Raw genomic sequence first — 27,479 nt, forward strand, 5'->3', positions numbered from 1 at the left:
ATTTTTATTGTAAAAAACGTTTATTTATTTATTTTGACTTTTTTTACAGATACTGACATCTAAGCTTGAACAAGTGATCTTCTGATCACTTGTTCAAGCTTTTTTACAGGTTACACAGTGCAATACAGATGTATTGCACTGTGTAATGTAAGACACTGAGCATGCTGCGCATGCCCAGTGTCTTACAGCCGGGTCCTGCCAGGAGGCAGGGACCCGGCTTCCGGAGGAAGATCTCGCAGCCCCGGGCACCGGCAGTCCCGGGGCTGCGATCGGAGCAGCGGACCCCCCCGGTAAGCGCCGCGGGGGGGTTCGATTCAACTTCTATTAGATTTAAATGCCTCTGACACGCCGCGGTCAGCGCGACCGCGGCGTGTTAGGGGTTAACACCCGCGATCGGAGGAATCTCCGATCGCGGGTGTTAGAGGCAGGTGTCGCCTATAATATATAGCCGACACCCGCAGCTTCTGGCGCCGGCTCCGTTCAGGAGCCGGTGCCAGAAGCTTGACGTAATAATACTGCATTTTGCGGGAACGCACCTCCCGCCATGCAGTACTATTACGTCAAATGTCGGGAAGGGGTTGAGAAAGCTGTGGCCGACTCCCAGTTTTTAATACCACAGAGTTAACTTAATCTTATGCCTGAGTAGTAATTTGTTAAAAAAAAGGGAAGGTTTGGGGTAAGTTGATGATGGCATGGGGGGGGGGGGTTACTGTATGCAGGCAGTCATGTGCTATTGTGCATACAGAGAAATCTGACAGCCACCAATACAGGGATGCACCAGCCGTGAGGCAAGTTGAGCCGCTGGCCTCAGGTAGCACCACCTGCAGCAAGACGGGGGTCTTGTATTAAAATAGTATACATTTAAGTGTATACAATACAAGTTATACTTATTCTTATCTGCTAATCCTGCTCTATAACATGCTGCCTGCAGATAGGACGCTAAGTACAATCTGCTTAGCTCCTCCTGCTCTATAATGCTGCCTGCAGATATTATATTATGTATAATCTGCTTCAACTCCTCTTACTCTTTAAGTTGCTGTATGTATGTTCTTGTTCTTCTATAAGAATTCTTCCTGCGTACTTATATCACCATGTGCTTTAAGTGTAGAGCGTTTACCTGTATACAACCTGGAAAATTGCCCAATAATTGGTCCATTTATTAAGAACATGCAGTTCATATACTATAGATTGCAAAGTAGGGATTTTGCATTGAAGTCTATCTAGGACGTTCAAGTGATGACTCGGATGATCAGGTTGACAATCAATTTTTTTTTTCTATTATTTTTCTTAGGATCCAGCAATGAAAATGCATTCATGCTGAAACTAGTCACTTACATAGCAGAATGTACAATAGGTTAACCATAACCCTCCAGGTGATGACTTATCAGAGAAGTGTCTTCATGAAGATTATTACATTTTCATTACAAGTTATCAATGAAACCTATTACACTTGTCATAATGACTTCACATTTCACTGCGTGAGAATGTCACTTCTTGGATAATTAACCAACCGTGAAAACAGAAAGAGACAAATCATCTGTTTTCTGCACGTCTTATCCTGTCTGCGCAAAAGAAAAGCAAAACATTTGTTGGAAATGCAGAAAATGAATGTCAATCACATTACAGGCTACACGTCAAAGAACAGTAATGGCTTTAAAATATTTTGTAACTTGTTCTTCTTTAACTCTGAAGTATTGATACTTAAAGGGAATGTGTCACTAGATTTCCATGTCTGTAATCCTGAAACTTTTACTCTTGCCACTAGGTCCAATTATAGTTCAAAACTTGCTAATAGTGTAAGAATTCTCTCTGTAGCTGACACTCCTTTACATAATCAGCAATAAAAGTAGTATAACAAAAGAAGATAACAACTCTGAAGTAAACCCATCTGTGATGAAATATAGGAATATACATGCATACGGTGGGGGGTCACATGCCAGGTTTTGTCTTGTTCATCAGTGCATCCCACAGGTTCCTCACTTCCCCTTCCCCATCATTACATCACTACTGATAATAAATGATGTCACAGCGTATCTCCTCCCACTCCCTGGTATCCTAATACCTCTTAGGCCCCATGCACACAACCATATAAAACAACCGTATATATGGCTGGAATACGTGGAATATGGCCTCATGCATTCCAATGGGCCATACGGCCACATTGTATTTCCCTTCTGCACTGCCCATAGCAGTAAATGCGAACATATAAAATATGGGCACCGTATGCTGCCGTATATACATGCAATATCCAGAACCAGTGGGAGGTGCATTGTTTCATCCAGCCACTAGTCAGCCATCCATCATCTGCCATATTTTATATAATATATATATAATATATCTCCCGTATTTACAGCCATATATACAGAAAAGAAAAGACCATACGGTAGTGTGTATGAGGACCAAGAGTAAGAAAATAAATCAGAATTGCATGTGCAATATAGGATTTAGGAAATATAATAATGGTTTATTAAATATTACCCAACAGAATGGTCAATTACTTCCTATAGGTAAACACCTGCTGTCAAATGTGTCATTGAATAGTTCTGAATCCACATGTCTGCTCACGCTGATGTCTTTGCTGGCTTCCTCAAGTATGTGATCCAACTTGTTTCACAGATGTTTCCATTATGAAGACTGAGCTACTTCTTCCACAAAGAGTTTATCTTGATAGTTTTCACTGCCATTGACAACGATTTCCTGTTGGACACATTCCACTAATATGCTCCATGATCCACAGAAGGCAGAGTGATCAAAGCCTGCACTCACGTCTACTGATGTCCTCCTATCTGGTGTTCTTTGTTTTAAGTAAAAAGAAGTTAAATTATTGTATGGTGAAAGATGTTCCAAGTATATCTGGCACATTCTTTATTTAATTCGGGACAGGAGATCCCCTTTTATAATGGGAGATGGCGTGAATGATGTTGGGGAGGATTAAAACTGAGACGTTTCCAGACATTTATTTGTGTTCATTGGTTTGGAGAAGAAACAAGTGTTATCTGTTTCTATTTTCATGGATAATATGGACATCTATTGAGACTCCTTAATGGACCATTGCATTAGTTTTCGGAAATAAAATAAGAAAAATTACACTGAAAATGTGCAATAAGCATTAAAAGAAAGATAGAAAAAAAGACATATACAGTAAAGGGAATGGTGCTAAGGCTTTCATCCTTCTAAATAGTCTGATTCAAGTAGCTTATGTTAAAGGGAGTTAGCATATAACACTATGTAGTGTGATACAGTCTATGGAGGATGTTCATAGGCTGCAGGGTGACTTGGACAAACTGAATGTTTGGTCATCCACTTGGCACATGAGGTTTAATGTGGATAAATGTAAGGTTATGCACCTGGGGGCTAATAATCCAAAGGCAAAATATGCCCTTGGGGGAGTAAATTTGGGAGAGTCCCTTGTTTAGAAGGACCTGGAGGTACTAGTTGATCATAAATTGAGTAACAGCATGCAATGTCAATCAGCTGCCTCTAAAGCCAGTAGGATCTTGTCATGTATCAAAAGTGGTATGGACTCTCGCGATAGGAATGTAATATTACCACTATACAAGGCATTGGTTCGGCCACACCTAGAATATGCCTTCCAGTTCCGGGCACCGTTCCATAAAAAGGATGCCCTGGAGCTGGAGAGGGTTCAACGTAGAGCCACAAAAATGATAAGGGGTATGGAGGGTCTCAGTTATAAAGATTAAAACAACTAGATTTATTTAGTCTGGAAAAGAGACGACAACGAGGGGACACGATTACATGAGTATATGAATGGTCCATACAAAAAATATGGTGGTAAGTTGTTTCAGATTAAATCAAATCAAAAGACCAGAGGGCACTGTCTCCGTTTGGAGAAATCAAGGTTTAATCACTGGAGGCAACAGAGCTTTTTTACTATGAGAACTGTCAATCTGTGGAATAGCCTGCCTCAGGCGCTGGTCACAGCAGGGGCAGCAGAGAGATTCAAGAAGGGTCTAGATGCCTTTTTACACCTAAATAAATGATGGCTATGTTATATAGAATTGTTTCCCCTAAATCCCTTCCTCATGCAATCCCTTCCCTTCCTTGGTTGAACTTGATGGACAAGTGTCTTTTTTCAACCGTATAAACTATGAACTATGATACTATGAAGCTGCTGTATACATTAAAAAAAATCATTCCATTGATTCCCTGCAGTTCTATGCAGGCTGTTCATCAGATGCCAGCACTCTCCCCTCTTCCCGGGACAGTAGGGGAGGAAAGAGTGTGGAAAACCATAAGGAAGCAGCTGCAGACATCCAGGAAGAGGATGGAGGAGACACAGCACACATAGAGAAGAAAACACCTTCTCCTCGCTGACCCAACTGCAATCTTGTCTAATCCTGGAGAGTAAGGGGTGGTGCAGTGCAGGCTTGTGCATAATACTATGTGCATACTAGATTCTTTATTAAACTGAACAGCTGCATACGGTGGAGGTGAACTAATTGCTGGAACATGAGGGTCCTACTAAAGACAGGAGACTGCCGACATGCACCTTAGCTTCTGGCCTCACATTAAAACTTAGCAGAAGTGCAGGAGCAAGCACATTGCATAACCTTGAAGAGAGAGGGGCTGAGGCGGGCGGTTAGGAGGGCATTAGCAGAGAAACAGCTGCAATAAAGTAATGAAGGTATAAAAGAGAAAAGTTAATTTTCAGCTATTGCAGCTATGTAAACTTTACAGTTACAATGTAAAGACTTGGGTTTTGAATGTCCCCAGTCGCCTGACTCAAAAACTGTAAAAAGGGGGCTTATTACATGCTTCCTCCACCTGAAAATTTGATAGAGAAGACATAATAAATCTCCCCGTCTGTCATTGCTGGACCAGGACACACAGAGTAGTGGAGACTAGCAAATGGAACCTTTAAAAATATTGAGTAAGATTAAAAATAAGCGAATTATCTAAGATACACACTGCTGAAGCTTTGTCAAATTTTTACAAACCATTGCTGTTTCAATTGACCTAGAAATTGTTATATAACCCTCTTAGTCCCCGAGAACACTCATTTTTTATGAAAGTCCTATCTCTTTTTGTTATCTTTTCCAGAATGTTTTCATTTTCCCTTGCTAAGATCCAGGATTAATGACAGCAGTAGCTAGTTGCCATTTTAGATGATTTAGAAGATTCATCTGAAATGATAAAGAAAAAATTCAGATTTACTTTTGTGCCTTAAAACATCAGATTCCCACAGGCATAACTCACCCGCAAGGAGAGAAAAGCCCGCAGCTGTCACTGTTTCATATAACTACATTTGTATTTGGCAGCCGCAGAAGGCTGGTACCAGCACCTAGCATAGTGAGGCAAGTACAACTGCTGGCACTATGCCAGGGACCTCCGTTCCCATTGGAGGCTAGTAATACAATGGAATAGTACTTGATGTGGCTGGAATTGAAACTCGAGAACTATTCCTAAAGGTAGAACATTTGATAGCCTCTGCATCTTTAAGATGACTTATGGTCACCGTGAGGCACCTGTAACTATTCGCCACCATGAGAAACCTGTGACAATTGTGCTGCCGTATTTCCTTTCATCTTGATGCCATCATCCTGTAGCAGTAAGAATAGAGAAGAGGATGTGAGAGTTGACAAAGGTGAAACTGAGTTTTTTTTTGCAAGTTCCTTTATTGGTAGGGGTGGGAATATATGGTCGTGTGACTATTGGCCAACATGGGGACCTGGGACTATTGACCATCGTGGGGCATCTGGGACTATTAGCCACCATAGATCACCTGTGATTATTGGCTACAGTGGGGCACCAGTAACTATTGGCTATAGTAGGGTACCTGTGACTATTAGCTACAGTGGGCAGGCCCATAACTACAGTGGTAGCAGCCATAGCGACTGCTATGGGGCCCACAGTGTCAGGGGGCCTGGCATCCATCCTGACACACCAAAGACTGAGGAATGTGCACCATTATATACATATTATGCTGCACATTGTACAGGGAAATCTTCCTCAGCATACAGCTGAGTTAGGAATTCAGATAGGAAATGTCAGGGGAGGGGACGGCAGGACTATAAATCTTTTATCTCTGGCTTCCTGTCATATACTTCCCCATGTGGTCTGCAGTCACTTGGAAAGATATGTGCCCTCAACCTCCCTGGGATAAGAAGATTGCCTGGCGAAAGGGTAAGGGGGCCCAGCAAGCACCAACCGTGGGCTTTAGCGATGGGTCTTTTCTGCGATATGCAGCAGAGCCCATCTCTGTATGAAGAGGGCTCAGCCTGTGAGCGCTCTTCATACACCCTTCATAGCTCTGTGGCGGATATACCCGCCACGGAGCGTGAAGGGGTTAAGGAACTTAGCCAGATGCCAGATTAATAACCAATAACTAACAGGTATCTGTGTTTTCTTATTTTGATCAGTGTTCTTGTACAAGTATCTAATTTACATTTCTAATTTGTGCTTTAGAATATATACAATTTAAGAAATGAGCCTAAAATACGTTCTTTCTACTCATGTTAGGATATGTTCATATAGGACTACACAATGCCCTTTACATTTAGGAAATTGTGTGTTGTTCTCTAATTTTTATCTCCAGTGCATATAATGCTCCAACAACCAATCACGTAAAGTGTTGTTTAATTTGGGGTTGTCAACACAGAACAGCCCCTCGTCATATATCATTTGACATTGTGCTTAAATTGTGGAACTGCTAGGCTTCAAATATGTATTGAGTAGCTATAGGGGAAATATGTGTACATCATGTGAACCTGCCAGATTACTTCCAATGTCCTATATTATACCAGGATATAAAAAGGGGATCACATCACTTTGATATGTAGGTGCACAGGCGGTCCCCTACTTAAGGACACCCAACTTACAGACGACCCCTAGTTAACCTCTTAACGCTGAGCGTCCGATATATCGGACGCTGAGCTCAGTGACTTGGCTCTCAGCGTCCGATATATCGGACGCTGAGCTGATGCCGGTTAGGCTCAAGATCTGAGCCTAACCAGCATCAGGAAAGACGGGGTGCCGGCTGTGACTGATAGCCGGCACCCCAGTGTAACACCCGCGATCGGAGTTGTCTCCGTTCGCGGGTGCTTAACCCGTTAAATGCCGCGGTCAGCGCGACCGCGGCATCTAACATGCATCGATCTGGACCCCAGAGTTACTTGCAAGAATTGCCGGTAAGATGGCGTCTGTGACGTCATCTTACTGGCACAGTGCCAGCCTATGCAAGTGTATAGGCTGACACTGATAATATTCTGCAATACATGAGTATTGCAGAATATTATCATGAACAAGCAATCAGATGATTGCTTGTTCATGTCCCATGGTATAAAAGTGAAAAAGAAAAAAAAAAGTTATTCAATAAAAAAATAAAGTCATAAATCACTAAAAATGCCCCAAACCCCCAAAACATATAAAGAGACATATAACTCAAAAAAAGTCTAAATCATAACACAAACCCCACATATATAGTATCACCGCGTCCGTAACAACCCGTAGAATAAAAGTAAATCATTATTGAACCCCCACGATAAACGCCGTAAAAAAAAAACTGTTATAAACCCTCCAAAAATTATGATTTTTACCTTTTCAATCCCACAAAAAATGCTATAAAATGTGATCAAAAAACCATATGTACTCCGACATGATACTGGTGCAAAGTACAACATGTCCCGCAAAAAACAAGCCATCAACCAGCTCAGTAGCCAAAAAAGTAACAATGTTATGCCACTTGGAAGACGGTGATGCAAAAATGATAGATTTTTCCCCACATTAGGGTTTTGTTTGACAAATTTAGTAAAACGTAAGAAAATATATTCATGTCTGGTATCCCCGTAATCGTATCAACCCATAGAATAAAGATAACATGATTGTTAGTCTATACGGTGAACACCAAAAAAAAAAAAAAAGTAAAAAATCCAGTACAGAATTGATGCTTTTCTACTCCTGCCCTCAAAAAAAGTTCCTAAATTTTCAACAATAGGTGATACCAACCCCAAAATGGTAACAATGGAAAAAGCATCTCATCTTGCAAAAGAAATGGCATCACATGGCCCCAATAACGAAAAAGCGAAAATTTTATAGCCTTCAAAAGGGGCCAATGAGGAAACTAAAATCCTGGCAGCTGCATGGCCCTCCTTCCCTTCTGCACCTCGCTGTGCGCCCATAAAACAAGTCACAGCCACATGTGGGGGGTCTTTGTACTCAGGAGAAATTGCAGAACAAATTATATGGTGGGTTTTCTCTTTTTATATTTTGGAAATGTGTAAATTTTAGGGCTAAATGAATGTATAAGGGAACAATATGACCATTCTAAATTTCACCTCCATTTTGATTCAATTACTATGAAGATCTCAAGGGGTTAACAATCTTCGTAAAAGCGGTTTCTGATAGCTTGAGAGGTGCAGATTTGAAAATGGGTTGGTTATATAGGGGGTTTTGATGCTAAATATGTAAAATTTCATTCAAAACTGTATTTATCCCCAAAATAGTCAATTCTGAAAATCCGGAAAAGCCATATTCTATTTGTAAGCCGCGTGACGTCAAAATAAATTATCCAGACATTTCAGAAATTATGAAAATGTAAAGTAGACAAATGGGAAATGTTATTCAGCAACTTATTTAGGTGGTAAATCTATCTGCCTGAAAACGCAATGATTTTGAATTTCGAAAATGGCAAATTTTTCAAAAAATTTATCATATTTTCTTTTTTTTTGTAAATAAACGCAAAACTTATCTGCCAAAATTTACCACTAAAATGAAGTACAACATGTGGGGAAAAAACAATCTTAGAATCGTTTTGATAAGTAACAGTGTTCAAAAGTTATAACCATATAAAGCGAAGCAAGTCAGAATCCAAAAAATCGGGCTGAGCTTTAAGCTGTAAAATGGCTGCGTCCTTAAGGAGTTAAAGACAGATCTCTCTGCCCCCTGTGACCTCTGGTGAAGCTCTCTGGATGTTATTATAGTCCCAGACTGCAATGATGAGCAGTGAGGTGTCTGTAATGAAGCTTTATTGATAATCCTTGGTCCCATTACAGCAAAAAATTTTGAAACTCCAATTGTCACCGGGGCAAAAAAAAAAAAATTGTCTAGAACTAGAACGATAAAATATACTGTTACGACTTACATACAGATTCAACTTAAGAACAAACCTATGGAGCCTATCTTGTACGTAACCCAGGGACTGCCTGTTTATGATTACTGATTATATGATTACTGAGCCCTGATTACTTTATAGAGGTCCTTTCATTGCCTTTATCAGCTCCGGGTCTTTGATTGAAGGTGATTCACAAAGTTATTTTTGGAACACAAAACTATGCAAATTTTTAGGTGCAAAGAGCTTCGGTTGGCAATCAGAGGATGTCAGGTCCTTTAGAAAAGCAAATTTGTCATAAATTAACATTTATTGCTGTTAATAGTTTATTTATTTACCGAGTTTTGGGGCATTTTTTAATTGTTTTACACATTTCATGAAATATAAAAATGTATATAATTTTTGAATATTTCTTACTGTTGGCCACTAAAGCAAGATCTAGCTTTGTACTATCTCTATGCACACAGTACAGAGCCCATAGGAAAGAAGGAAGGGGATTCTATCGCTTATGCAGTGAAGAGGATGTGTGATGGCATCAGGATGAAGAGAAGCCATGATCACTTATATTCATACAAAGATGATGTTCCCTCTAGTGTAAAGTTACAATGCTAAAATAGACAGTTTCGACTTATGTACAACTTCAACTTAAGAACAAACCTACAGAACCTATCTTGCTATCTTGTACGTAACTCGGGGACTCCTGTATATATAATTTTTAAAATTTTTATATTTACCAAAATCCAGGAAAACTATTAAAAATTCCCCAAAAAACGTACAATTTCTAGGTAGTAATTTACACCATTTTCCTAGGTCGATAAGAGGGGTTCTGAAGAAACCCTTTTCAAGTCTTCCTCACTATCCATCTTCTCCACGTGGTGTGAGATGGAGAAATTCAGTAAGAGAAGGAATGATACATTGTACTTCCACACAATGATGAAGAACGCTTCTACAATACATGTAAACATCAAGCCCTGTGTAAATACACAACAGCTGTGTTTCTTTGCGCTCCAATTCGAAGTCTGGAGTTAAGCATTTTTAGAAATGACAACCACAAAATTACTTTAATCTTGGCTTTGAATCCATAAAATTGACTACATAGATGCATAAAATGTTTAAGGATTTCCAAGAGTTCCGGGACCATCACAATGTCTGTGCCTTTGATATATAACAGTCATCGTATAATCTTACACAGAGCATGGTTATTAGTCGTAGAGTATTTCTGATGGAGTCAGAGTTATGGTGGGAGAGTGAACTTTTGGTAGAGAAATGTAGAGAGTCCAGATTACAAATTAAAATCTGATTTTATATATATATATATATATGTGTGTGTGTATATATATGTAATATTAAAGGGGTTATCCGGGTTTAAAAAATTTTTTATGGCCGGGCTGGGGAGGGCTATTTAAACACAATAAACATGTACTTATCTCCTCCAGTGCTGCCGATGTCCCGCGCCGCGGCCGGTCTTCTCCGTGCGCCGGTTTCATTACAAGTGCGCACAGGGAGCTTCCGGCCGGCCGGAAGCTCCCATGCGCACCATCTCCCAGCGCTTACAACGCTGAGAGATAGGGACGGATGGGAGGAGCCATCCACATCGCGGACCGGAAGCTCCCTGTGCGCGGCTTCCGTGCCCCTGTAAACAAACAGGGGCACGGATCGAAGGGACCGCGGCGCGGGACATCAGCGGTGCCGGACGAGGTAAGTACATGTTTATTATGTTTAACTAGCCCTCCCCAGCCCGGCCATAAGAAATTTTTTAAACCCGGATAACCCCTTTAAATGAATATCTTATTTAATTGATTAAGGGAGGTTTAATAATGTAACATCTATATTAGATATATTAGATTCTGCTAATCTGAGGACCCTATTTACCATAAAAGTATAATTCGTAGGTTATCTGACCTCAAGAAGGAGATTTTCTGAAAACATTACAGAAACTTTTTGTGGGAAGCAACACAGTGGGACATTTATTAGTGCTTTACACACCAGTTTCCGGCATAGAAGGACTGGAATTATTGCAAATCATTGCCCACTACATAATTTTTTTGTCTATGCCATTCGAATATTAATTTGCAGGTTTCTACACAAAACCAGGTCAGACATGCCACAGTTTTGCCCGGTGGTGCAGCCACCTGGTGGATACATCACAAGGTCTATGCCTATCCGGCGTAACGGGGGAGGGCGTTATCTTTATCACACCTCCATCTATCAATTTGAACTTTCTTTTACCGCATCCTCTGTGTATTCTTCATAGACAATTCAAAGTGGCTTTTAGGACCAGTTCACAATAGTATCTTCCATTCTCCATCTTTGAAGGGTTTTCTGGTCAAACCCACAAGTCGCTGTGGTGTATAATAAAAGGAGAAGCTTTACTTACCTGAGACTTTTGTGAATGTTGGAGCCAAGTACTAGCCTGAGTGGTCTAACATGTGCTAGAACTGTGACATCAAATCAAGTCAGAGCTATTCAGAATGTGACCACTAAAGCCAGTAGTAGTTGGCCATAAGCTGGAGAACATGACCACTTCTGGTCCAGCCACTAATATAAGTGGAGGTAAAAGTGGAAAAGTAAATATAACTTGTATTTTTATTTTATACCTCACCAGCCATTAGTGAGTTTAATGTTTGCTCAGAAACCCCCTTGACTATGAGTTATAGGCATAAAGTATTGTTACAGTAAGAACACAACACCGGCAGATGTTGTAACTACAGTAATCCAGATTTAATAAACTATTATATCACAATACATTGGTAATTAATATTGTGAAGTCCTAGTCGTGGGTTATTGCACAGACAGATCTACAAAGTGAGGTCACAAAAGATGGATTCTGAATATAAAATAATAGATGGACAATGCCCATAGTGATGTCACAGGATGGGGAAAAAATTTTAATGTTGCAGTTTAGAGAACAAATAATGATATATTCTAATGTTGTGTGTCGAAGCAAACTGTACCCCCTTCATTGTCAGCTTAAGGCTACATGCACACTGCCGTGTGCCCGCCGCACCGTGGCACGGCGGGCACACGTCAGCGCGGGGAGAGGAGGAGAGGGAGAGCGCAGCTCTCTCTCCATAGCCCCTCTCCATAGCAATATATGACCGCGGCGCCGTAATACGGGAAAAGATAGGACATGTCCTATCTTTTCCCAGGCTACGGAGCGGTGCGGTGCCGCACATGTGCTGCACCGTACCGCTCCCGTAGGGAGCCGTGAGCCCATAGAAGTGTATGGGGGACGTATATCGGACGCATATACGTCGGCCGTATATACGTCCCCCATACATGTGTGTGAATGCAGCCTAACCCTGACCAAAACTGATACAATAACAAGACTGCTACATACATGTTACTACTACTACGTTACTTGTAATATTTGTCCTCTTGTGTTTTACTATGCTGTGCTGTAAAGAAAAAATAAAGCTATAGATTTTAAGCTTTTGATGACATCTCAATATTACAGAGAGCAGGACATGACTGGAGTTTTTTCTTTCTCTGTTTACATTACTTTCCCGATTGCCAAGTGTTTTCAAGGTGTCAGACAAGACAAGAACAGAACTACACTCAGCAGAATAGCCCTCCGCAACTGCCAGACACCAAACAAACGTCAGTCTGGCTGCTTTTCTAACTACATCTGGTGTGGAATTATCCCTACACAGGACCTACTTGTTAAGTGGCCAAAATACGGAAATGACAAAATGAGATGTAGAGTGATGGCAAGTTGTTAATGGTGAGAGAGGGAAAATGACCTCATGAGTTATTTTTTTCCCCCAAATGGAATCTTAAAGTTACCCATTAATATTACTAAAATATTTAAGATATTGGCCGGGGTCACACATTCTAAAATTGTAACTAAACCTTTGAAGTGATTTTTTTTTTAATTTCAGAAATTAATGAAGCTGGGAATAAGAGTAAAGTTAATTAAATGGATATTCCCATTTCAGGAAATAAATGCTATTGTTTGTATAATGAAAAGTTATACAATTTTCTAATATAGTTTCTGTATCAATTCCTCGTGGTCTTCTAGATCTCTGCTCGATGTCCTTCTATAGAAAGTTTCTATGTTTAGTTCCAGTGGACAGAAATCTGACCAAATTTGAGCTATCTGCTTGCATGTTTATTACAGGATTCTTCTTCCTATAGACTAAACATGGGTTTGTGTCAGCATTGTGTTTACTCTTTTATTTTGGAAGAAAATCACTGGAGACAACTGATTAATATAAGACAAAAAAAAGACAGAAGCAAAGAGGAAACATCTTACAGACCAAACAGTTATCATTAAATAGGCTAAACATGAGGCTAAATATAACTGGTTGTATACTAACTGGTGGGTGGAAAACTACAAAAACTAAAGGTTATTCACAGAATCAAAAATGATTAAAATTAACTACAAAAAACAAGATCACTTGTTATCAGGATCATCATCAGCTAACCTTACAGATCCTAGTGGTTTAGAATGGTGGTCCTGTGCAACTTCTCCTCAAGCCTATCTATATCTTTCAGCAACTCACATTATTCACTGATGCAGATGATACAGCCAATCAGGTTGGTTGCTAGGATCTTAAAAAATTGGGGACAGAAGCCTCAAGATATATGCTTTACATAACAGCTTAGATACATCATCTCACTTCTTTATATTGTAAATGACAGCTTAGATACATCAGCTATGTATGGATATGACACACAGTGAGAAATTAATACCATCTTCATGTGATGTCTTCTTCAGTTGAAGGGAGAATGAAACAAGAAGAGAATACTGTAATCCTTGTAGCTGCATACTTCTCTTCAGTCTTCAACCCTTAAAGGGAACCTGTCTGCAAAAATATACCTAATAACCCATCACCAGTATTTTATAAAGCAGCTGAACACCTTTCAGATAATGGGGGTCATTTACTAAGGGCCTGAATCGCCACGCGATCGGATTGTGGCGCATCGGCGCCGGCATGCACGCAATGGAAATCAGGGGCGTGGCCGTACGAAAACCCGATTCGGAAAAAACGCCGCATTTTTTAAAAAAAGTGTCGCTGGATACGCGCTTACCTGCACCCGGCCAGGCTTGCTGAAGTTCAGTGCGTTCCGACGAACTTCAGTGCAGCAGCGACACTTAGTGCATGTCGGAGGAACTGCCTTAGTGAATTGCCGGAAGACCCGAATCCTCCGCAGAGAACGCGCCGCTGGATCGCGAATGGACCGTGTAAGTAAATCTGCCCCAATGTTTCTTTCATGGCCCAGTGTGGTGGCATCATCCGGAAAATCTAATTTAAAGTGACATGTAAATTGGTTGTATGAAGTCAAGAAGGTGGAGAGTTTAACTGTGAATTTAAGCTCTCCCTGTCTCAGATGGTCCTGGTCTGGTGCATGATGTATTTCATGGGAGGAAGTGTTCAGAGACAGGGAGAACTTTACTTCAGTGTTAAAGAGGACCTGTCACCCTGAAAAAGGGCACAAGTGCTAAAACAGATAAGTAAGTAGATAGTAAGATAGTAAGCAGCTCCTTGTGCCATTTTTCAGGGTAACAGTTCCTGTTTAAACTCTCCGCCTCCCTGACTATATACTACCAATTAACATTTCACTTTGAAGATGATTTTCTGGGGGATGGAACCATGCTGGGCTAGGAAAGAAACATGTAAGGTGAAAAGCTGCTAGACAAAATACTGGTAGTAGCTTATTAGGCCAGTTTCTGATGACAGGTTTCCTTTAAGGATACAGCCCTTTTTGTTTTTGTTTTGCCCTTTTCCTCACTTTCAAAAATCCCTTACTCTTCATTTTGCCGATGTCAATGTGGCTCGTCTTCTGGCTTCCGTGCCTATCTTCATTCGTCTGTAACATCCTGCAGTGCGCCGCCATGTTTTTCTCCTGGGCGGTGCATAGTATGACGTCAGCAGCGGGTGCGTCATACTATGCGCCTGCCGGCCGGGCGAAGGCAGTGGTGGCGCCCTGCAGGATGTCACAGAAGAAAGAAGATAGGCGTGGAAGCCAGAAGATGAACCGCGGTGACATCGGGGGAGCAGCGCTGCGCATCGGGGCCACCAAAGGGTGAGTATATGAGTTTTGGGGTTTTTTTTAATGCTGGGCTGGCTGTATACTACTGGCGGCAGGCTGAGGTGGCTGTATACTACTGGGGGCAGGCTGGGCTGGCTGTATACTACTGGCGGCAGGCTGTATACTACTGGGGGCAGGCTGTATACTACTGGGGGCAGGCTGGGCTGGCTGTATACTACTGGGGCAGGCTGGGGTGGCTGTATACTACTGGGGGCTGGCTGGGGTGGCTGTATACTACTGGGGGCAAGCTGGGCTGGCTGTATACTACTGGGGGCAGGCTGGGGTGGCTGTATACTACTGGGGGCAGGCTGGGGGTGCTCTATACTACTGGGGGCAGGCTGGGGTGGCTCTATAGTACTGGGGGAAGGCTGTATACTACTGGGGGCAGGCTGGGGTGGCTGTATACTACTGGGGGCAGGCTGTATACTACTGGGGGCAAGCTGGGCTGGCTGTATACTACTGGGGGCAGGCTGGGCAGGCTGTATACTATAGGGGGCTGGCTGGCTATATACTGGGGGGAGTCAATAGGTTTTCCCAGTTTTTGGTGGTAAAATTAGGGGTCTCCGCTTATACTCGGGTCGGCTTATACTCGAGAATATATGGTAGTTGTTATTTAAAGTTTTGCTCCCTTTGGCAGAAAAATTGCTGTTGACATACACTATGATGGAGAATTAAAGTTCTACTGGCCCTTTAATTAGTCCGTACATTTTCTCCGCATGGAGCAGACACAAGACAGAAGATGACCGCTGGTCACATGTTCTCCAAATGCCTGGGCAGTTCATGTGATCACAATGATAGGCTGTAGTCAGTATGGCCGGTGTGTGGTGAGACGTCATCTCAATGAGGTAATGTGCAGTGATCGCAGTTACACATCATTACTAAGGTAACAGCAGGACAGTTTGTTACATCATCATTGGGAGCAGAGCCTAAGAGGGAGGAGGAGTTACAAAGAACTAAAGGATCATGGGATTTGTAGTTTCCAGTGGTGGCCATCCGGGTGATAACTCCGCCTACTTTAGAAAGCCCATAACATTTTGTGTATTATAAAACCAAACTATTTAAGCTCCATTTTGTGACTAATGACATTGAGTTTTGTTGTATTTATTTATTTATAGCATTATGGGTTTTTGTATCACATGTTTATATTCTAAAAATATCCCTTTAATCATTCTTTCCACGACCTCCCTTTGCACCTATCCAACAGGCATTGTAAAAGTGTAATAATAAATAGGTTTCATGAAATTCCTTTTGGCTCCATAAAATTGTGTTACATAAATTGGAAAACATTTCTAATCTTTCCTAAGATAAACATTGGATGACCAAATCACAAAGTATTGAGAAACACTGAATTACGGCTTTATGATCATGCTGAGACTTCATCAATCTATAGTAAGGCTCAATATCACAACCAGAAGATTCCATTCCTATCACTATGGAGGTCCTTCATGTTAGACTTGGGTGCTTTCCAGAGGAGGAAAGATAAAACAATAGCCTTCTTTTGTTAAACTCCACTGTAGGAATAACACAGAGAACAGAGGGGAGGTTAGAGGATGACATGGCATGTGGTCTACATTACTGCCCGCAAGAATATTTTCTTCAAGCTTTCACTTTTGAGAAGTTCTTATTTGGCTTTTTCCCATCCTTAAAGAATTTCAAAAACTATCTATATGTTAAACATGGATCCATATAATAATAATAGATTGAAGACTTCCAGACATACAACATATAATTAGAAACAACAGAACAGAAGAAATTCCAGCAACAAAAAAGATTGTCTAGCAGCATGCAGCCACTAAGAGAAAGAAGAGAGAGATGTATAATCTATCATTTATGTATGATTCTTGGGATCTGTCATGGATTCCACAAAATTATAATTTATTTTTAAGTCTCATATGCTGTATTATAGGTTAGGAATGACATAGAGTGGAGAAGGATCCGAATGAGATTAAAATGAGTAATTCACAACACATCAATACCCCATGGATCCAGTTTGGAAGAAAACCTAGGTCTCTGGTGTCTACTTCCTGATTCCCCCCAAGATATAGGAATTAACCTAAAGGCCAATAACTGCCCAAATTGGTGACTCAGGAGTGATAGAGACATATGTGTGTTGTATCCTGCAACCTCTTTTCATTAATAAGCAAAGATAATCCTTATAATATATATTAGTAGCCATATGTTGGATGTTCACATTGTAAATAATGTAAGGTGCTATATAAAACTCACGAGTATAGTATACTGGGCTCGCTATGTGGAAGAGATCAGGATGAAGGAAAGTGAAAACTTTCTTTGAGAAATCCAAGTAGATTATAGGACATTTTTGGAGATGAATCCACATCAAAACTCCTAAATGTGGGAATGGACATCTTTTGCATATGGACAAAAATATATTAAAGGGAACCTGTCATCAGGGACCTCATTTTCACTAAAGACAGATTGCAGGAGCCTATTACAGCTGCATTGCAAATATGCCTTTCTACCTTCTCCAAACATTTAATTATAATATACACTCACCGGCCACTTTATTAGGTACACCTGTCCAACTGCCCGTTAACACTTAATTTCTAATCAGCCAATCACATGGTGGCAACTCAGTGCATTTAGGCATGTAGACATGGTCAAGACAATCTCCTGCAGTTCAAACCGAGCATCAGTATGGGGAAGAAAGGTGATTTGAGGCCTTTGAACGTGGCATGGTTGTTGGTGCCAGAAGGGCTGGTCTGAGTATTTCAGAAACTGCTGATCTACTGGGATTTTCACGCACAACCATCTCTAGGGTTTACAGAGAATGGTCCGAAAAAGAAAAAACATCCAGTGAGCGGCAGTTCTGTGGGCGGAAATGCCTTGTTGATGCCAGAGGTCAGAGGAGAATGGGCAGACTGGTTCGAGCTAATAGAAAGGCAACAGTGACTCAAATCGCCACCCGTTACAACCAAGGTAGGAAGAAGAGCATCTCTGAAGGCACAGTACGTCGAACTTTGAGGCAGATGGGCTACAGCAGCAGAAGACCACACCAGGTGCCACTCCTTTCAGCTAAGAACAGGAAACTGAGGCTACAATTTGCACAAGCTCATCGAAATTGGACAGTAGAAGATTGGAAAAACGTTGCCTGGTCTGATGAGTCTCGATTTCTGCTGCGACATTCGGATGGTAGGGTCAGAATTTGGCGTCAACAACATGAAAGCATGGATCCATCCTGCCTTGTATCAACGGTTCAGGCTGGTGGTGGTGGTGTCATGGTGTGGGGAATATTTTCTTGGCACTCTTTGGGCCCCTTGGTACCAATTGAGCATCGTTGCAACGCCACAGCCTACCTGAGTATTGTTGCTGACCATGTCCATCCCTTTATGACCACAATGTACCCAACATCTGATGACTACTTTCAGCAGGATAATGCGCCATGTCATAAAGCTGGAATCATCTCAGACTGGTTTTTTGTAACATGACAATGAGTTCACTGTACTCAAATGGCCTCCACAGTCACCAGATCTCAATCCAATAGAGCATCTTTGGGATGTGGTGGAACGGGAGATTCGCATCATGGATGTGCAGCCGACAAATCTGCGGCAACTGTGTGATGCCATCATGTCAATATGGAGCAAAATCTCTGAGGAATGCTTCCAGCACCTTGTTGAATCTATGCCATGAAGAATTGAGGCAGTTCTGAAGGCAAAAGGGGGTCCAACCTGTTACTAGCATGGAGTACCTAATAAAGTGGCCGGTGAGTGTAATTGTTTGTTCAACTTACCTTGCACCCTGACAGAATCCAGGGGTTGGCTTTAATTTGGACTAATTTCTTAGAAACAAGTTACTTGTCTGTGTTGCTCACTCCTCAGCAGTGGCGTAACTAGGAGAAGCAGGGCCCCATAGCAGGCTTCTGCATGGGGCCCCCTTTCTCCCTAAAGAAATATACATATTTGTATACTCACACATGCAAGTTACAATCACACATTTATACACACACATATATATATATATATAATATATATATATATTTACATCACATATATGTTATATACATGTTATGCTTTACAATGTGCAGCATAATATGTATATGTATATAATGGTGCACATCCTCCACTCTTTATGTATGTCAGGTAGGATGACGGGGCCCCCTGACACTGTGGGCCCCACAGCAGTTGCTATGGCTGCTACCACTGTAGCTACGCCCCTGCTCCTCAGCTCTCAGCGCCCACCTTTGTGCTCCTGTACAGTTCCTCCCTCCTGTTCCTTCACAGAGCTCACAGTGTGGTGAGCTAACATCAGTGGAGGAGAGAGGAGCTGTACAGGAGCACATAGGTGGGCACTGAGAGCTGAGGAGTGAGCAACACAGACAAGTTTGGTGTTGTTTTTTGAAATGTATCCAAACTAGAGCCCATCCCCTTGGACTACACAGAGGATACATAAATACTGTTCATGATAAAGGGATACATTTTCACTGCAGGTCCTTCCACGTATATGAAACCTGCAGACAAGCTGCACGTAGTCTTCATGGCATTAGATGATAAAACTGAACTGACAATTTGTACTGGGTCATTTCCTAATGTCGTCAACTCAGAACCAATTTTCAGCAAAGTACTTATATTCCGCGACCAAATAATAGGGTTAGCACTGTGTTGCCACAACTGTCACTCTCATATAGAAGTGTTATATTTCTGTTTGACAAATGCTTCCCATAACACTCCTTGTAAATGACATAAACAATACATATGTGTACACTTACAGATGTGCAGGTCTGTTCACTTGTCATATAAGATTTATGTGCTGCTATATGTGATTGTGTGAACAGTATGCATTGACAATGAAACATAGAGCAGAGAATGCTAATTTGGTTCACAAAGTTCAGTCTAACTTCTTCATTCTGGGGTTGAAGTCACAGAAGAGTAAAAATGTATATGGTAATATGTGCTGTAGATCAGGCCTTTTTGAGCTTTGACACATCGAAACCCAAGGGTAATAAAGACTCCACATATGCTTTAAAAAGGAGATAATGTATTGCAAATAAAAGTTTGCCTTAAAGAATAATTTCACTCACCTACAATGCACTCTTCTTGTTCTTATTTGTTCCTGACCAATTTTGGATAATTTGCAAAATTTGTAATCTGTAACATTTCCCATTATACTACACTTCTTAGAATTCAGAGTACTTATGTATTACATATTGGAACACACTGGAACATGTAGCTGTCTTATTCAGGTTCCTACAATGGAGTCATACAACAGATCTCTCTACCAACACACTAAGTCATAGAAACATATATATTGATATGCATTGAGGCAAACCAAGCCAGCACAACAAAGGTTTTGTTTGTTAACATAATAATAAACCAAGTCTGCCTTGGAATCATCCACCAAAATTTTTAAGGTATTTCTAAGACTAATTGCTTGATTAGAAAAAAATATCTGACCTGTCATAATATTTCTCATTTAAAACCTGAAACGTGGTTTAAGCCCTCCAATATAGTATTTAACAGTATGTAACATATGAAGGGTGTTTCTGTATCTTGGATAACTCATCCCTGCATAATGCAAAAGGTAAGCAAAAGGTTTGGCACTCGGAAGAAGCCACCAGGATAAATAAAATTTAGTTTCTCTTTATTTCAGTCTCAGGAACATAACAGCTTTAGTGCAAATGATCAACGCGTTTAGACTACAAAAAACTACATTTTATTTATCCTGGTGGCTCCTTACGACTGACAAACCTTTTGCTTATCTTTTGCATTGCGTGGATTCTATGGCGTGGATGTGGTAGCGTGCACCGTGGCCGAGACCACGGAAGCTGGGATTGTCTCCTTTTGGGTGAGCTGGACTTTTTCACCCCCGGGTGTTTTTCTTATGTTCATCCCTGTATAGGTACATTTGTGTATTGACCTGGGATAGGATCTACTACTATGAATAATAGGTCTTACCAGTAAGTATATTAACTGGTAGATACCATATATACTTCAAACTAACATTTCTTTGAAAGACTTGTCTCGTCTGAAATCTACCATTTACCAAACATCCATGATGTCATACATGATGTCATACATGATGTATTCTGTTTACGGATTACACAACAGCAAGTCCAATGGGTGGTGTAAGAAGAACACCTGCCCTCTATGTAACTACATTCATACCACAAAGCGCAATCCATCTAGGGTTTCATAAGATGAAAAACTGGCTTAAAATGTGTCTAGAAATACTTTAAAGAGAACACATAAGTGTATGAGAAAAAACAAACAGCAAATACATCAAAGTAAGTTATAAAAACAAGAAAACACAAGAATTCATCTATGTCATTAAGACCAAGTCAAATTACAGTTTTCTTTTCTGGTCTGGAAGAACTTTCCATCTGACATTCCTAGATATGTCCCAGACAACAGCATAAAAGTGACATCATTTCCTCTAGGTTACCCTTCCCATAGGAAATCTACACAATCCATGTATTTACCTCTCCCCATACACCTACAGCAGTCCCTTCTGGTATGACCAATGTTCATAGACTGGTAATGACATTGGTATTGTGATCTCACCGTCATACAACAACTTACACTTCAGAGACTAAATGTCGTCATAAATTAGAGCCGCCAGCGAAAACATGAGAACATGTGAGTTGTGTTTGGTCCCTTGACGAATCCAGCAGTTGCTATTTTTCTATCTACGCTTTTACGTACTCTTTTATCTTTCTTTACTGTTTTGATTTTTGAAGTTCTCATTGCACTTCACCAATCTGCTTGGGGAGTGAGTTTAGCCATGTGTTGGTATGTAAATAGGAATGAAATAATGAGGTATAAGCATTGCATACCTCTAGATAGGAAAAAAATCACTCTATGGATGTTTCGCCAACAAAGTTTTAGTACTTTTTTGTTGTTTTTGATTTCTGTTTCCCTTTAAAAACAGTTTACAGGTGGTCGCCAGGTTAGAACTGCTATATTTTTTCATTGTAACTCTAGAAAAATAATGTTTGTTCCTGTGACAATTGGATTTTCAGAATGGGAACAAGGATTATCAATAAAGCTTCATCACGACACCTTACCGCTGATCATTGCAGCCTGGGGTTAAAGTAACATCCAGAGAGCTTAACCAGTGGTCAAACTGGGCAGAGTGGTCCGTCTGCAACCAGGGGTCGTCTGTAAGTCGGGTGTCCTTAAAGGGAACTTGTCATCAGCAATTGGCCTAATAAAACACTACCAGTATATTGTCAAGCAGTGTAAGACCTTCTAGTTTTTGTTTCTTTCAAGGTCCAGAGTGGTGGCATCATCCAGAAAATCAACTTTGAAGTGTGATGTAAATTGGTTGTATAAAGTCAAGAAGGCGGAGATTTTAACACTGAAGTCTAGCTCTGAACGCCGCCTTCTCCACTGTGATTAACGCCATGCATCAGACTTCAGGAAATCTGGTTAGTGGCCTTGATGCAGGACCATCAAATACGGTAAAAGGGTGTTGTAAGGAAGGGAGCGATAGCTTGAGTTCAGTGTTAAAATCTCCACATCTCACTTCAAAGTTGATTTTCTGAATGATGCCACCACACTAGATCATGAAAGAAACACAATCTGGATGGTGTTCAGCTGCTTGGCACCTTACTGGTAGTGGTTTATTAGGTCAATTTCTGATGACAGGTTCCCTTTAAGGATACCCGACTTACTGATGACCCCTGGTTGTTATTTATGGGCAGTGCCGGGAGCTACAGCTAGTTATATTTATACAGGCAGTCCCCGGGTTACATACAAGATAGGGTCTGTAGGTTTGTTCTTAAGTTGAATTTGTATGTAAGTCAGAACTGTATACTTTAACATTGTAACCCTCAGCCAGAACTTTTTTGGTCTCTGTGACAATTGGATTTTAAAAATGTTGGGTTGTCATAAGAATAAGGATTAACAATAAAGCTTAATGACAGACACCTTTGATAACTGTTACAGCTGATCATTGTAGCCTAGGACTAAAGTAGAATAAATTACCAACATCCAGAGGTCCATTTGTAACTAGGGGTCGTATGTAAGTCGAGTGTTCTTAAGTAGGGGACCGCCTGTATATATATGGAAGGCTACAACTTCTCTCCTTCTTCTTAAACTCAACACACCAATGTATTTTTATTTTTAAATCATCAACAGATATTGTATGTGTGGTATCCTATGTGGCAACATAGTAAAAGCAGGGTAAGAGCGAAAAGGAAGGTACTATGTATGGCATAGTAAGGATACACTGCAAGAACTCCCAACAATGTAGGGCTGGATGCTGGTACAGTAGGATTTGTCCTCGGGTCCCTCTTCCTCACCGCCGAATAGACATGATGTTCAGGGTGTTTCCCCAATGATGTCACAGTCCTTATATGGAAAGTGACATCCCTGGGTGTGCAACTTCAATTCCCTCAGCTGAGCGTATGCGTTATTTGAGAGAGCAGGATGGAAAGACGTAGCATACATTGTATACTGTACACATGCCAGTATATGTCTGTGTACACACTGAGAATATACATCAGGAGCTTGTATGGAATATATGCAGAGAGTATACAATAAATGCCATTTGTACCTAGCCTAACTGGTAAGCATGAAAGGGAAAGATTATCAAGCAAAGGCAAACACAGGCATTTTTTATATTTAATGAATATGAAGCAGACACCTCCATACTTTGCGTAGTGGTCACACCGGGTTGCTGCACATTGTCAAAACAGAAGGACACCTACCTTTCTATGCATGGCAATAAGGAGAAAGCAGCCTATCTGCAGTGAGTGAGAAGTGAGAGCATACATGTTATGACAACATTATGCTACCTTACAGCACAAAATAACTGAAAGATGAGATTCTTCCCTTTAATATGATAACAAAATCATGGTTTTAGGTACTACAGAGCCAAAGATAGGGGTGTCTGAACTGAAACTCCACCTGCAGCCTCTGAATGTAACTCATCTCAGGCAAATATGACTCTTCTCTGCTCATTTTCACATGAAAGTGATTTTTTTATAGTTTAATGGGCGAGATTTTACATGAAAGACGGAATCCTAGAAATGACATTTCATACACTAATGAGGAGACTAGTTGCTTATTGGGGTAAAATCTAGTGACAAAGTCCATTAAACAGACCACGGTCACTATAAAGAGGGCAGTATATACGGGTTGACATGTTTCCTTTAGTTGATTAAATCCAAAACTGGGGCATTGTATATTATGTCATCAATAAATCATGATAGATGCCAGCACTTACAATGCTCCAATGAGTGTGGGCAGCAGGTGGATGGCAGAGTGTGCAACCCATCAGTGCAGAATCAATGCCCCTACATTGTACAAGTATCACCGGGAGAGCAATCAGGGGGTAAGGTTTTCCTTAACTATGGCATCAATAAGACTATATAGAGCTTAAAATATCCTACCTTTTCAGAAATGCATAGAAAAGTAAATCAAATTTACTAATACATTTGGATACATAAACCAAAATAAGGGATGATGCACATGGTGTTCTTAACCTGTATTGCAGTGCAATAGCTTCCTACTAGGAAATGTATATTACTGCCTTCTTCATTGCTGAAACTATAAGCAACTCATGAAACTCTATGATATACCATTGAATATGTCAGGGTTTTATATAGTACAGCAGATTCCATGGAACATTTCCCTGGCTTATAAATAGAATGTAAGACACAACATAATGTTTATACAAATTATTATATTATAACCTTGTTTATATCCTTTATCATCATTCAATTTTACTACTTCTGGTCTTGCGCATCCCATTAGTAGAGTAAAATCTATGTAAGATTATCAGATATCCCTACATGCTGGGAATTTCCCAATATATGTAAACTTCTATTGTATTTGGGCCAATGGCGATAATCTACTGTACATTAAACTATTGAGCGAAATGAAATGCTTTACAAAAAGTTGTAAAACTCCAGAATATGATAAAAGACACAATCTCAGAGACCTGTATTATAGGTAAAAGTAACACATGTTCTTCATCCGCGACAACACTCCCCCCTAGAGGCCAGCGGGAGAACCAGTGTGAAGCAGATGTTGACCGCTGCTTTCTCGCTTCACTGGTTTCAGGACACTGAAGTTCATATGGGTTCATTGTAGGTTTTTGCTGCTCAGTTTGTATTTACAGATGTTACAAAGTTTTAAGCTACATTTGGAGAAACCTTGATCTACATAAATGAATGGGCAATTACAAGTGTGAAGTCTGGTAACTGTATTACAAGTTTATCAATTTGTCTTCATGTTGTGTTTCAGATCTGTTACACACAAACAGGACAAAACGTGGAACAATCGTCCACTGCAAGCAATAATCATCTTTGCTTTTGTTGAACAATTTGATTGGTTGCTATTTCTAATAATACATACATATATGTCATATTCATAGTGATTCACACAGGTACAAAAGTTCTCAAGTTTTGGCGGGTTTTTGCTGTGAATATTACCCTATAGACCTTGATATTGGGGCACATTTACTTACAAATTCGGACAGCTTACTGAAAGTGCATTGTCTGTCTATAATGCAGTGTGCGGCGATTCACTAAGATCGTGCACCTGAAATCATGAATCTGTCGCTTCCCCACTGAGGTCCAACAGAGTTCACCATCTTTTTTGTGGTGCACCATTAACATACAGCGTGCAACACAATTTGAAATTTAAATACGGCGCTTGGTCCGAAACAGTCGGACTGCCCAATAGCACGCCCCCTAATTTGTGTCACATGGAGGCCAACGCAGCTGCGCCACAAAAGGGTCACGTGCGACACAGTATCAGTGCAGACACTTCTTAAATACTTGTGCAAGCCGTTTTAGCCATGAAGAAAGTGCACGGTCCAACAAAAATGCACATCGCAACCCTTAGTAAATGTGCCCCGTTGACTCTTTTAATATGTTGACCATATAACTTTGGGCAACACTTGCAATTGCATTGTCTATTTACATGCATCTGCCCATGTAAACGGGACAGACAATTACAGTAAATGGCATGCGTCCTATGTGAACTACCATAGTTTGGGTACCAATTACAGTCAATGAATTTGCATTTTTCATAGATTGTAAGCTCCTGCGATCAGGGCCCTTACTCCTATTGTTTCATGTGATATTGGTTTGTAATGCCTTATTTTTCTGTATAAGTGCCAAATGAACTAAAAAGTGATACAGAATACATTGGCACTATATAAAGATTTATATATTTATTAATTATTTAACCTTAAAGTGGAGCTCCTAGCGGTCAAGAAATAGGTGCCTTCTTCCCATGGACAGTGGTCAATTGATAAGAATAAAAGCTGTCAGGATTCCGGTATCTGTATATCATTATTAGTTTAGTATTAAAATACCTTATGTATAACATAACAGAATACATGTTTGCACAGATCTGTGAGTATATGAAATCTGTTCCATTATTACATCTCACATATTATGTACCTTGAATTCAGCTGCAGTTTTAACATTTGATATTGACAATTTTAAAATGGAGTTTACAAACAAAAGAAAATTGAATTGCTTACAAACAAAGGGAAAAAATGCAATAAATTTCAATATGCACATATACAAAATATATTTGGGATCAATTGATAGTTATTGAGGTCTTCCATAGAAGTGCATGCATCTGTTCTCTTCCACTTACCTGCGATTTGTGTAACTTGCACTTGCGGATGCTGAATTCTGATCAGGGTAGTTGTGCTGCAGAGTGGATGCTGGGAACTGATATAAGAATCCAGTTCCACAGGTAAATCCCAACAAACTACAAGACCAGAGCAGGACAAGAGGATATGTCATTTTCACAAGTGGGGGGAATATAATTCCAATATGAGAAAGCAATGAACAGATCCAGTGCCAAGGAGGCTCTATAAGACAGGGGGGGATCTAAGACTCTGCAGAGCTGATCTGAGCTCACAGGAACTGGTTGCTCAAGGCATTCTCTGACCTAAAGTCCTTTAAATTTGGTAACGTTTGCTGCAGTCATTGAAAAGGGGGCTGTGACAATGAAGCGCTGCACGGAACTGGCGCCACCTAGTGGGTATTCTGTAAAATGTTCACTTTTCACAAGCAAAGTTCTAATAAAAAAAAGTTTACTGGGTGGTGAATATCATTTAAAAATATCATAATATTTGTATCTATTGTATAATTTGCAAGCATTCGGGTCACATACAACACAGAGGTTTACAAATAACTCATGGCATATATTTGACTAGTTGGTACATTGGTGGGATATACATTGGTCCACATTTATTAAAGTGTTTGCGCCAGTTTTCTGTCTGACTTTGCACTGAAATGAACATGCAAACTGCTTGCACATGTATTTATAAAGTGTCTGCTCCAGTTTTGTGTCCGACAAGACAGAAAAAATGTGCACCTAAAGGGGCTGTTACTGCTTTATGGCCACATTTATTGCTGATGTGTGTCACAATTCTGTCACGTGAACAAAGT

At 40.5% G+C, this 27,479-nt stretch overlaps 1 protein-coding gene across 1 annotated transcript in view; it reads right to left on the reverse strand.

Moving 5' to 3' along the window:
• Positions 1-27,059, reverse strand: part of COL26A1 (collagen type XXVI alpha 1 chain) — a 276,058-nt gene extending 248,999 nt beyond the window's left edge. Inside the window, exon 1 of the mRNA XM_072138171.1 lies at positions 26,677-27,059. Within this exon, the coding sequence (XP_071994272.1) occupies positions 26,677-26,828 (152 nt within the window). The 5' untranslated portion in view covers positions 26,829-27,059. The remainder of the gene's footprint in view (positions 1-26,676) is intronic.
• Positions 27,060-27,479: the final 420 nt, after the last annotated feature.

Source organism: Engystomops pustulosus, chromosome 2 (assembly GCF_040894005.1).
Source record: "Engystomops pustulosus chromosome 2, aEngPut4.maternal, whole genome shotgun sequence".
NCBI classification, from domain to species: domain Eukaryota; kingdom Metazoa; phylum Chordata; class Amphibia; order Anura; family Leptodactylidae; genus Engystomops; species Engystomops pustulosus.